A 13,279-nucleotide genomic window follows, 5' to 3' on the forward strand; every position below is an offset into this window, starting at 1 on the left:
TATATTTTTGAGTATTTGTGTTTACTTAGCATAGCAAACAGCAACTATGAAAAAAATGAAACAGAGCTCTAGACCAAGCAGAGATACAGTTTTATCAGTGGATTCTGTAGTTATGTGAGTGTACTTAAGTCTGGTTTATGTATGCTGAGCTTAATATGCTCACTCTGTTTTTCCTTTTCAGCATTTTATTTCCAAAGATGCAGTAACATGGAAGCATCTGTATTTTATCAAGTCTAAGCACTGCAATTTTCACCATATGACTGTTGTAAACCTAGTTTAAAAAAGGGGTTTCTTACTTGCTCCTGGAAACTCTTGGTCTTTTTCATTTTTCATTGCTATTACTAAAGGTAGCTGTGTAACACACACAAACAGAGTACATAATCAGAACCCAATGTGGTTGATCATAATGAGTAGCTTTTCAGTCTGCAGAGGCCTTGCTGCTGCCAGTGGATTATTTGCAGAATGGTTAGCACTCAGTGTGATTCTAGTACTTATTACTACTGCTATTTCCAATAGTGGTCCTCAGTGTAGACATAGAAAGCCTATTGTCTTACTGTTCTGGCAGATTTCTGTAGTTAAGAAATCTGATAAATTAAGGAGAAAACATGAAACATGAAATCTGGCAGATTTCTGTAGTTAAGAAATCTGATAAATTAAGGAGAAAACATGAAACACAGTGCGGAATGCACTGTGTGGGTTTCTGATAGACTGCTGTAGGAAGGCATGTTTTAAGCATGTAGGGTTTGCCCAGTATATTCTTCCACCATTCCATTTAGTCCTGGGATAGTGAGCAAGAATTATTCATGAAGCATAGCTGCTTTGATGGGAGAGATATGCATTCTTAGTCACTCACAGTTTACAGAGCTTATATAGTGTATTAATTAATTACAGCAGCAAACATGAACCTGATGCAGAGTATGGGATATTGATTTTGTATGTTTGTAGAAACTTTCTTTTCCTGGATTAATTTTACATTCTTGGATAGTTGCTATTTCTATAAATTTTCAGGATTAGAAAACATAGAAAGGGTAAGTATATATTCATCCTAATTAAATGCAAGGTATAGGGCAATGCAGAAGTATGTAGATTGCCTCAAGCAAATTCCTAGCCTGGAACAAAATGTCATTATTTTTGAGCAGAGAATGGTGCATGAAGATCATTGTTTAGAAGATAAGGTATGGAAAATAATAGATGATAAAGTTTAAAGAATGTGCATTTCCTTTTTAGGCATAAATTACCCCAGTATTCTAATTACTGACTAATGGTGTGTCTGTTTTTAAAGGTGAAGCTGTGACTGGAGAATTATCAAAGCTCTTAGATGAAATCAAATTGTGCCAAGAAAAGGAATACTCTTTTGAAGATCTGTCTCATACACTATCAGACCATTATCTGGAAAATTTTAGTAAAGTATCAGAGGAAGATCTTATGACCAGTGGAAGCCAAACCAAGCTTAATGTAGTAAGTAAGATGGGATACAAGGATAATGTATTCAGTTACATCTGATTTATTTATAGCACATTCAAGAAAGAAATAATAAAAGAGTGAGAATAGTGCAAGGTTAACATTATAATAAAAAAAAATATAACATGCGCTCCTTACAGATTTAGAATGTAATGTTCACTTCATTTCTCAAAGGTATTGCTTACCACACCTCAGAAAGGCATTTCATGTCACCACTAATTCAGGTTACTTGTTTTGAGCATGGCGAGGGCAAGGAAGGGGTTTTTTTGTGAAATCAGTGGAGATCGGTGTGTTCAATACTGAATGCTAAATGTTAACAGAATCTGGTCGGATATGCCCCCAAAAGAACCACCTAAACATCCTCAGTTATTTTTCTTCTACATTTTATTACTATATAGCTTCCATGGTAGCCTAATGGTATTGAAGACTGAATGTCTAATACAGATAATTGTGGTTGTGATACTTCAGTGATTTCCAACTACAGTTGAAGATAACTTCATTGCTACTAATATTATGAATAAAGTACTCTGGGATTCATTTTTTCTTTACTGTAACAAAGCTTTTTTTTTTAATTGAATTCTCTTCCTTATTAGGTTTCCTGGTTTTAGCTGGTTTAGACTGAAACTTAAATTGTGACACTAAATAAATGTGATTGCCCAGGGAATAAAGCAGAGAACAAAGGAGAACTGCTAAATTCTAAATTTCAGTTAACGTTTTTCATAAGTTAAGAAAAATTATGCTCACTTGTGTGAGGAAAACCATGGCAAGTTAAAGACTTTCATGTTTTGGAGGATTTATTATGACATATGTAGACAAAATGAGATTTACAAAGATGCGTAGCTACCCTGAAATGCAGTAGATACTTTTGAAAAGCCCTTCTAGATGTTTGAATGTTTAGATACATAACTCATATTGAACTCAATTTGAACAAGATACTAATCCCATTTAATCATTTTTAGACACTTGTCTAGTGTCTCTCTGAATTTAGGTGCTAACTGCTATTTAAATCTTCTCAGCTGCTGTTTTGCAGAAAATGTATTCCATATAAATCCGTCTGCTCAGGCCTAAATGAAGTACAATATGAATAGAAAGTATTCAGACACTAAATCTGTAATTTCTGTGACAGGGAAATATAAAGGTAAATTAGGCAATATATTTTCTAGATATTTCATATATTTTGAATTGAACTAGATGTGGAAACAAATCTTTGAAATTGGAGACTGAAACATTTTATGGTGCTTTCCTGCTGGGGCATCCAGCTTTTCTTTTAGAGAAAACTGTAGTCAAGATGATGGGTGTGCACTCCCAACATGAAGTTAGGATGGAGGGCAGAATATGTTTCCCCCTGCAGTAAACCCAGGTATACAGATCTGTATGGAGAGGACTCTTTGCTGTGATGTGAGATTTTCCTGTTTGTTCTAAAGCAGCCATTTCATTTTTTAATGTATTTTAGGGTTATTCAGTCTGTTCAGTTGCTACCTGGCTACCTTGCATAAAAAAATGGAAGTTGCTTCCATTTTTGATACACCTTTTAATTTTGGGCAGGTATTGCCTTCCCTTTGTGTTTAGGCTCCCTGGGTGATATGAAAATCAACATGCTCTGTAAGGGGCCATGGAAGAGTAATTGGGAAGAAGTGCTAAAGTGAAGAGATATGTGTAGCTCTGAAAATGATTGCAAAGGTGAATGCTGCCAAACTGCTCTGGCGGCAGGACCAGCAAGCGTAGTCAAGGAAGATGTGTGACAGTACAGTGATGATTGAAGAAACTTAAATGAATATTTATATAAGAACATGAAGATACAGAGAGAAAGAAGTGAAGATGTATATTATATAGATGTGGAGAGTCAGAAATAGATTCCTTGGATATGTATTAAAGAGAGATTCTTGCAGCTTTTTCTAACTTAAAGTTTTCTCCTCCATGGGAAGCTTCTGTAAGAATCTCAGTAGGTTAAGTGGGTTCTTATCTGTTGTCTGCATTTGTTCACCTCACATTTGCCTTTACTGCACATACCAAGACCCTTTGAAAGTATGGGCAGCACAGGACACCCTATGGAGTCTGTGTGGAGCACAGACTCTTTCTGCCTGCTGGACTGAGTGTTGCCTTTCTCAGTTGCCAGCTCCAACAGAGGGCTGGAACCTCACTTGGTGTACTTCCACAAAAGAGCAGTTACTTCAGGTTCATATCAGTTCATATTCAGGTTGAAATCAGCAGATTTTTCCTAACTTTGATTGCTGGCTGTGCTGGCATCAGCTCTGAAGAGGTGTAGAAGTTAGGTCCCTGTTGATACTGTGTTAGGTGGTGCCATTTCCTGAACTTATGTCGATTCCAGAGACGATGACTGTTGAAGGCTTTTCAACTTCATGTAGTTCAGCAATCTGAAAAGTTTTCAAATCCTAAGTCATGCCACTTTGTGACCCTTAGGGAGATTCTGCAAAGGCACTGGCTGCTTGGAGACATCTGAATTTTTTGCATCATGCTATTGTTTAGAGAAATAGGGGGCCAAGACTGGGGAATTTCTGATTTGAATAGTAACTTGTGGATCATAATCTTAGGAAGCTGGAGCAAGGAGCATCAGGAGCCACCTCCTGAGGATAGCATAGGCTTGGGAAAGAGAAGACATCAGGAAGCATTTTTTTTTAACAATTGGTTCTTTTCAGGAGGGCCAAAACTGCTGAGACTAAATGAGGTTATGGTTGATTTGGGACTGCAGAAAGGAGTCCCAAATCTACCCGGAATGCGCAGGCTGGAATTCTATCCTGAATTTTAACTGCCAACCTCTATTGTTTGAAACAGTGGGGCTCACAGTTTTTGTTTAGTGTAAGGGTAGTGTGAATGCCTGCTTTTTAATACAGTAACTTGACAGTAAAGGCTCCATCTGGAAAGGTGGTGCTCAATTCTGTCCATGGCATAGGGGTGAGTTTCCATTGGTTGTATAGTCTCCCAGATAAAGTACAGACATCAGGTTATGATCCCTTCTAGTATTGTTTCTGCATTGTACAGCCACTGGAAAAATACCAGTGCAATGTGGATAGCAGGACTTTGGATGCCTTGTTCACAGGAACTTTCTCTTCCTTTTCTGGTCTTAGGCATCTTGAATGGTTTGTTGCTCAATGATACAGCACTTGTAGAATTCTGTACTTTCTTTGAAAGAAGTGGGTTGGAAGTCTTTTAGGTCAAGGACAGAATGGAATCCATTCCTCCATTTGCTGTGTTATTAGACAGGTAGTCATCCAACAACATAACAAGTTGTTTTGGAATGTTTGTAATAAGGAACTACTTCTTTTCATCTAATTTTGCATTGAAAACATTACATGTTTGTATTATATGTTTCTGTTGGCCAGGTGTGTGATTTGTGACAAGGCATTAAAACCCCAGAGATTTATGTGCTTACAGTATTTTCAAGTCAAATAGGAAGCAGAGTTTGCACAGCTCTGAGGTTAAGTGAAAAAAGAAAACCAAAATGAAAAAAGAAACTCTTTGGTTTAGTCTTCTGAGTTCCAAATTACTAATCAGCTTTGACTCTTAAATTTCCTTGGGACATGGAAGAGCTGACTAGGAAAATTAGTGGTGAGGATCTTGGGGACTGAAAGGCATGACATCTGGGAGAGGGAGAGTACAACAGAGCAGTAAGTAGGAGTAAGGACAGTAACAGTACACCCATAGTGTAGACATGAATAGGAACAGATCTGGAGATGAGTGAAAATGTCCCCAAAGGATGCTTCCCTTCCAAAAGTTGAAAGGGGAACTGTGACAGAAGAACAGATTGTCTTAGCTGCCTGAATTGGAGGGAATGATTAATGAAGAGGGAGGAAAAGACTGAATGCTAACAGCAGAAAGTCAGATGAGAGTAAGTTAATGTTATCTTTCAATTTGAAGAGTACATTATTAAGGATAAACTAAAGGAAGTCAAAGCTGCACTGGAAATGTCATAATTTAAAGGTTTTCTTTTGCCACTCTGGCTGTGTTTGGTGTGCTGTTGTGCAGATATTAATGCCATGTTTCCTAGTCTGCCTTTACCAGTCATTAAAATATGTACATTACAACATAGCATGCAAGGAGCCCCTATTCATTGTTTCCACAAAATCAAAGGCCAGATTGAGCACAGTTTTGCAATTCTACTTCAGGGAGAGCTCCAAAAGGTGTTCATACAGCTATGCATCATTTCAGTTGCAATTCCTAGTATTTCTTAATTACTTGTATGCTGGGTGATGGTCACTTCATAGATTTGTGCCTCCTGTTCTTGTCTTTGTTTTTCCCATTTTGGCCATTGTGACTTGAATGTACTTTTTAGTTGACCTATGTATGCAAAGGCATGGAAAGCCCTGACTGGTGCTGCACAGGCAAGCTTGGGAAGCTTTATGCTTGAGTTTTGCTCAGTGCTGACATATTACAGTTTTTCTATGTTCCCTAGATAAAAATCTTTCAAAAAAACTAGAATTTGATTGTTCTGTGAGTCAGAAAAGCAACTGTGCTTCAAAACATATTTCAGAAAATGTGAGGTGAAAAAAAATATAGGAAAGTCCTTGATTTTTATCACAGTTCATTTGAAAAGGTGTTTCCTTTTCAAGCTGAATTAAGTGTGATTGCAGTTTCAGGTTTGTTTTTTTTAAAGCATAATTAAAAAAATATTTATTTTCCAATAGATGGCAGTCTGGTTCAGTAATTTCAAGAACAAAAGCAACCATCTTATATAAGAGTTTTCCAACATTTCTTGTTGCTGTGTTAAAATTATGCATTTTAACACAGTTGATAGTCCAAACTGCTTCAAAATGAAAACCTTAAATTCCTCTAGGAGAAAAATGTATGGAACATCATGACATACATTAAAACTACAAGCTAAAACATCAGGACTAAATTTAGAAGTGTATCATGGCAAAGAGGTTACACACCAAGTGTGCATTCAAACAATCTGTGTGAATAGAACAGCAAGCAAGAAAATTTAAACAGGTATAATGCACAAAGCAAGGATCCTGAAAAATTGTGTCAGGAAAATGAACAGAAGACTGTCAAAGTGTGTATTGTGAGAATCCTGAGCACCCACAATAAAATTGCTTTAGATTCCTCTGTCTGTGACATTCTAAGATCATTGCCAGTTTCCTGTCAGGTGTGAGATTCCTGTGTATGTATTCATGTCAGGACTTGGAATTCTAATTAAACCCAGAAATGCACTGGCTGTATTGCGATGTATTTGCACATTGTGTTCTTTAAAAAAATAATATTGGAAAATAAAAATATGGGCTTTTTGTACATGTTAGAAATTCCTATGGATTTCAAAGAATATTTGACTTTTTACTGGCTTTGGCCAACCTGTGACTGCAAAACAAAAACTAGAGATTAAGAACTTCTCCACTTGCCTGTGTGTGTAAATATACATTTGCTAGATGTACATGTTGGATACAATAAATCTCAGACTTTTTCTTTAGTAAACTTGATGTTTTATTTGAAAAATGTTTTCCTAAAATTCTCTCTTAAAAAGGCTTTATCTTACTCTGTATTCAAAAGTTTATTTCCATCTTTATTTTGAAAAGCGTGGTTTTCTTTTCATGTAGAAACCATAAGTATTCCATATTTTTTGAGAACTCCTGAGATTTTTTTTGAACTAAAACTAATTTTAAAATGTGCCACTTCAATAGAACTGAGGCTCCACATTGAAGTATATTCTTCAGAACAGTCTCTTTAATCTTTTGTAGTAGGTGGTTGCAATGTTTGCTTTTACATTTATGCTGTTGTGTTCAGAAGCATAACAAAAAAAAAATGTGTTACTGATTTTCAAGTGCAAATGCAATATCTTACTGTCTTTGGATTTGTGACATGAGTTTAGATTAAAGAAAGAGTTCTTGAGAGTTTTCTGTGTTCTTAAAAGCAGAGTGTACGTTAAAGGATTTTGCTTAATTACATGGTATAAATACTGAGAAACTTAAGATGCCCCCAATTTATTTTTTTTAAACTGAAGATAGTAAAACCATGTAGTAACTGCACTACAGAGGGATTTCACAGAAGTGGCAGCAGCATATCTGTTTAAATTTAATGCGGTTATATAATAGATAATAAAGGCTGGCAGCAGTAATTTAAATTTAAACATGAGGAAAGGTTCTGTGTAGTCTCAGGGAAAAGATTTGGATTTCATCACAGGCATATAAATGTCAGTTTCTGTCATCCAGAATGGGAAGTTGATACTTGTGCATGTTGAGAGAGTGGAAAAAATATATGTAAAAATATAATAAGATTGCTGAAAAGAGTGACGGTACATATTCAAAACCACCATTTTTACTCTTATGTCAGAATACCAAGAAATATGAGGCTGTATAACAGCAATAAAACTATAATCGTGTCTGGTTTATATCTAAGGAGAGATTCAAAATCATAGAATTATGTGGTTTTGAAAGAAGTTGACTAAGAGAATGTATTAGAGTGGGTAAAATTTATGCATGGTTTTTCAGAAGTCAGTTATTCTGATGAATTTTTTTCTCTAAAGAAAAGAACAATTATTTTTTTATAAAAAACACAGGTTTTTTTTATTTCGCAAAGTAATTGCTAGAGCTTGTTGAATATTGAAGTAGACTGTTTAGTAGCATTAGTCAAGAATACTATTTTGGTTTTTACTTTTAATATAAAATTTAAATAAATAATGGCTGGATTGAAATATAATTGCTAAGAGTGACCAAACATGCTTGAGTAAAATAATTGCTGTCTTGAGCCTTTAAAAACACCACACACTTGCATGCATTATTGAGAGATGGATACAAAATTTCACAGTGATGAGCAAGCCAGAAGTATGTACAACGGCTTACTAATGAGGATACAGTAAAAACACCTTCCAGAACAATTTTTGTTTCTTATTCATTAGGGAATAGTAAGATAATCAGGCCTGATTGTATGGGTCTTCAAGGACAGACACAGATAAATTTAAATCATTTAATATAGTAACATTTGGTGAATTTGATAAGAAAGCTTCAATGCATTTTGCAGGTATTTATGATGTATTGAGAGACAGTGTTTGGAAGATTGCTGCTTTACTGAATTCCTTTTTTATGATAGTGTTAGATAACTTTAGTATTGCCAAATTCTGATGTTGCAAGAATTTTGTAGAAAGTTGCTCTTTTACCCAGTTCAGTTACAATTCCTATTTTGCAAGCATATACTGACTCTTATTTCTATGGGAAGTAAAAGTATGATGGCCATCTCTCCTAGGATATGTAAACATAACTTTTTGAGATTCCCTTGTTGAAAAGGTCTACCCACACTCTGAAGATTATATAACTTTAAAAATTTATTTTAAAATCTACCACCTCACTAAAAACCATCTGCTACTCCCAATTTCTAGTGCACACAGTAGTATTTCCCACTGAGAACTGTTGGCTGCTGCTACTTTTTTTTCATTAGATATTTATAATGGGACATCCAGTACCAAACATCCACTTGGTTAGTGTGGAATTATATACTTTCCATAAACTGCTTTACGAAAGGATTTCTAAATTCTGTTTAAACATGAGCTAGTGATTACAAAGAAGCAGAAGGAAACCAACTGGATACAAATTTTTCCCCCTCTTTTAGGCTACTACGTAGTGAAGGGGAGTTCAGACTTTCTAAAAGTATCCTTTCCTAACGTGTGTTCTGTAGCTATTAAAAAAGATTATGTTCTGTATCTGTAGGTTAGGCTATGCTTCAGCACAGTGTTGTGAAAATTTATGTTAGAGGGGTCCTAATAGGAGCTATGTGGAACTCTACACAGAATTATTTGCCTGGTATCATGCTTCACAGCTGACTAAATTAGCCTGCAGCTCCCTGCTGCTGTGATTTTGGGTAGAAAGATTGCTAGCCAATCCTCCTGTGAGCTGCACAGACCTACCCTGTCAGAAAGCCACTGCTTGTTTAGGAATATAAGATCTCAAAACATGACAACACTTTGTGTGATTTAAACTACATGGAGTTAAGTATAACTAGGGGAATGTGCTGGCCAAACCACCAATTCATTTAATCTGCGTTAAAAAGTACCTGCTCTTTTTTCCGCTAGAATGATTTTCTGGAATATTTAAGCAGTCTGTGCAATTATGTGTGTGTGGCAAATTCCTTGACTATCAGGTGCTAGCAGGAAAATAGCTTACAGACAAATGTATCTCTCTGAATGCTGTTATGTGTTTAGCTTGCAGTGGTGAAGCCTAAAGGTATCTAATCCTTTTGCTCCAGTCTGTCACATTGTTTACCACCGTGTAAAACCCTGTATTGCTTTTTTGCAGAATGTGTGCTCTAGACACAGGCATTTTCTCTTATTGGCTGAGTTTATGCTTCCATTTATTCTTATATGGTAAAATCTGATAGAGTAGAAAAGAGCAAATGCTTTGTGCCCACCCTTCATAATTTGTAATATTTCAGGCTTGTTCTTTCTTAAAGCTTTCCTTTTCCTGACTACGTAATTTTAGCATTTTCTTATTTTGTATGTAAGTCTTTCCATGCTGCCAAGCACTTTCACTTGCCCTGCTGTGGACCCTTTCATCTCAGCTGAATCTTTTACATAAGGACCTTGGATATGGGTTTAGAATTTTTTCCATATAAAGTAATTATAATACAAGCTTTTCAGATCAAAGAGCTTGTTTGTTTTTGTGGTTATAAAGCTGTGTGTAAATTTGGGGTGCTGTGGCAATGATTAGTAAAATTTTGTCTACTCAAAAATTCTGTTTGATAGCTAGGTTTTATTAACTTGACTACAGTAGACTTATTTTTTTTTTTACAAGAACCATTTTAGTTGAATACTGAGCACATATGTAGAGTCATCTCTGTTTCATTATACTTAGATGAACACCAAGGATATCTACTAATCTCAGTAGGATTAGCCAACATCTGAGGGCTCTGTCAGAACTGATCCTGAAATCATCTTCCCAATATGAAATATATTTGCTTGCATTAAATATCTTTTTTTTAATGTGACTCAATGCTTTAGAGAGCCTTCTTTCTCATCTGTGTTTCATGATTTTTTTTAATATCCTTGAGCTGTCTGTGCCATTGTGCCACTGTTGCCAGTGCTGCACAGCAGAACCCCTTCTCTTTCATTTCTTGTGCTACCCTCAGGGTCTGTCATCCTGGGAGTATTCAGTAGTGTACAACATGATGCCCATACTGAAGCTGCAGTCTCCAGATTCATTTGGGACCTTCCAAGAGAGTTTCAGTCACTTCTGGAGAACAGAATGAGAAGATAATACCATGACATTTCCACCCAGACGGGTGACTTTTTTAATGTTAGCATCAACTCTATCTTTGTGATGTTATTATAAAACCAAATTGTCAGGAACACTAAGTTATTGGTAACCGGAGTTGCTTCCCTCAAGAACTGAACTTCATTAGAAGTTTGTCAAAAAAAATCTCTCATGGACTCCTGCTCTCCATTTCCCTTGGGTTTCTCCTGTCCTCAGACTGTTCTCTAGTGTTCCAGTCAGAATCACAATTTCAGATTCTCCTTCACAAGAGAACAAAAAGTTCTTTTCCTCTTCCTTGGTCTTCTCAAAATACAGGTTCTGCCTATGTGATTTAGAGCATCACCAGTAGGAACGCTGATACTCCAAAGGTGTATTGGTTTATCACATTTGAGCAATAGAGTATGGAGCAATGTAAGAGGTCTAGAAAGAATTTGAAAGACTTTGCTGACATTTAGGTACAATCAGATTTTAATTTCTGAAACATATTTTTTGCTCTCTGGAAAAACTGCTTTTGGTAGAATATAAGAAGAATGAGCTTAGATGTGTAGAAGATTTGTTTTTCACAGTCATATGTAGATATTTACCTGAGGGAAAAGATAACTGAGTTAATAAGGAAAGAAGGAGAACCTATCCTGCAATCTAAACAAAAAACACATTGTTCTAGAACACTTTAGCTTTTGATGTTTCTGCATTTTAAGAGATAGGAATTTCTGTAATAATTTAGAACACTTATCAGCAGGTACCAGGTTGTCAGCAGGTACCAGTGCAGGTTTGATTGTTCTTTAAAATACATAGGGGCCTCAGAATAAATGAGTGTTATACCTACACATCAAGTTACAAAGAGTAGAGGGGAAAAAATGAAATATTTTTGTATATAACTCAAGTCAACACTGATTTCATGTCTATTCCATTAGTGCAGGAATTAAGTCATTAAGCTGGGAAGTTGCAGTGAAGCCTCTGATGATCACCATCTGACAGGAAATGCATGAGAAAAGTAACAACTGTATGGGTATTTCTCAGTTGTTTTCTGTGGTGAGTGGAACAGCATCATTTTATCCCAATGGTATAACCAGGAGATGGAGCCTGCTAATCCATCAGAGCCATGTGAACTTCTACAGGATCCTAAGGGGTGGGGATTAAGTGTATGGTTTCAGTATATTTGATTCAATGATTCTTTTGAAGTTGGCTAAGTAGGTACTTTCTTAGAAGCTGCAGTCTCGCTTTCTTTTCTTTGCTTCTTAGTAAGAGGTATACAAATAATGTTAATGATAAATAATGTGCCATATTTCACAGGGCAAAATGACCACCCATGACAAGCTAATACAAAATAATGTTCTCTTTAAAAATTGTTTAGTAGCTGAAATTAGAGCATTGGGCAGTTTGTTTGGACTACTTGTTTAATTTAATTTTTATTCTATCTTAATGGCTACAAGCAGATTTGTTTTATAGTAGGCATATAAAATAAATTCAGTATTTTTGTCCTTAAGTCTTGAAAGTTGACCATTCATAACATAGAGTTTCATTGTATTCTGTTGACAGATTTTTCCAGCCCCTGTTAATAAGCTCAGCAAGTAGAAAATGAATAGAAAAATATGCTGGACCAGATTCCTATACCTCTATAGAATATAATATCTTGAGGAATTAAGTTGCCTGATATTTACTATGCATTAGAAAAGTTTGCCCATACAGCAAGAGTGTGCTAGAAATGCACTCCTTTGCTTTTCTGTGACTTTAGTATAAGTTTTTAAACTGAGATTAGAATCAGAAGCCAGATTTACTTGATGTTTTGTGTCACATGATGCACGTCTTGGTCTTTACAGCAGTTTCTTTATTTTTCCAGAGAAACGTGAAGGTTGAATGACTTACACAATTTTTGAATATCTATTTTCATTCCTCTTCTCTTGGCCTCTATCCTTCCTAAACTTACTGTAAGTTTCAGTTTAGTGTCATGAGGGAAAAATCTCAGGAGAGGTTCTACAATTTTATTTACTTGAGTAATTATTTGAGATTAAGCAATTTGCATTAATACTACCACTATTATTTTTGTTGATATTGGTGCTCCACCTAATATTTCTGAAACATGGGCTGTTCACAATCTGCAAAGAAGCAGCCTCAATACTGCCTTAGACAAAAATCATATTAAAATATAATTACTTTTTTATTGCTATGCTGGTCTTTCTTTCAATTGTTAATAGTTTCTTACTTACAGGTATTGGAATATTTATTGCCTCACTTTTGTCTCTGTCAGTGGTGCTTCCTTTAAGAAATCTAAATAATTTTAACAGTTCACAATTGCTTATTTAGTCATTGATATCTCCTGAGAAACACAGTGCTTCACAGGAGTTATAGATGAAAGCCTGTTACTGACTTGTTTATCTGTATTTTATAGGAGCTTTAAGACATTATATTATGGATGGCTGGAGAAAGAATTTAAATATTAAGTCTTCAGCTACTTAGGAATGTGTCTGGAAAAGAACATAAAGGTGTGCTTGTGCTGCAGTGGATCTGAATGAGTGGCGTTGAATCTACCACAGGCAAAAGGAAACAGTACCAATGAGCTAGCACAGAAAAAGCACACCCTGTCCTACATCTTCTGGCAGTAGTGGTTAGTGAGATTACTGCAGTGA

General features: G+C 35.7%; 1 protein-coding gene across 9 annotated transcripts in view; it reads left to right on the forward strand.

The window, feature by feature from the left end:
* The window catches only part of ANKS1B (ankyrin repeat and sterile alpha motif domain containing 1B), a 408,217-nt gene that overhangs the window by 78,289 nt on the left and 316,649 nt on the right, over positions 1 to 13,279 (forward strand). For 8 of the 9 annotated variants that reach the window (XM_077178718.1, XM_077178715.1, XM_077178724.1 and 5 more), the window contains exon 8: positions 1,283 to 1,458. The exons of the other annotated variant lie outside the window; for it this stretch is intronic. In XM_077178718.1, the coding sequence (XP_077034833.1) occupies positions 1,283 to 1,458 (176 nt within the window). The remainder of the gene's footprint in view (positions 1 to 1,282; positions 1,459 to 13,279) is intronic. 9 annotated transcript variants of the gene reach the window in all.

The sequence above is a fragment of the Agelaius phoeniceus genome, chromosome 5 (genome assembly GCF_051311805.1).
Source record: "Agelaius phoeniceus isolate bAgePho1 chromosome 5, bAgePho1.hap1, whole genome shotgun sequence".
In the NCBI taxonomy this organism is placed as follows: domain Eukaryota; kingdom Metazoa; phylum Chordata; class Aves; order Passeriformes; family Icteridae; genus Agelaius; species Agelaius phoeniceus.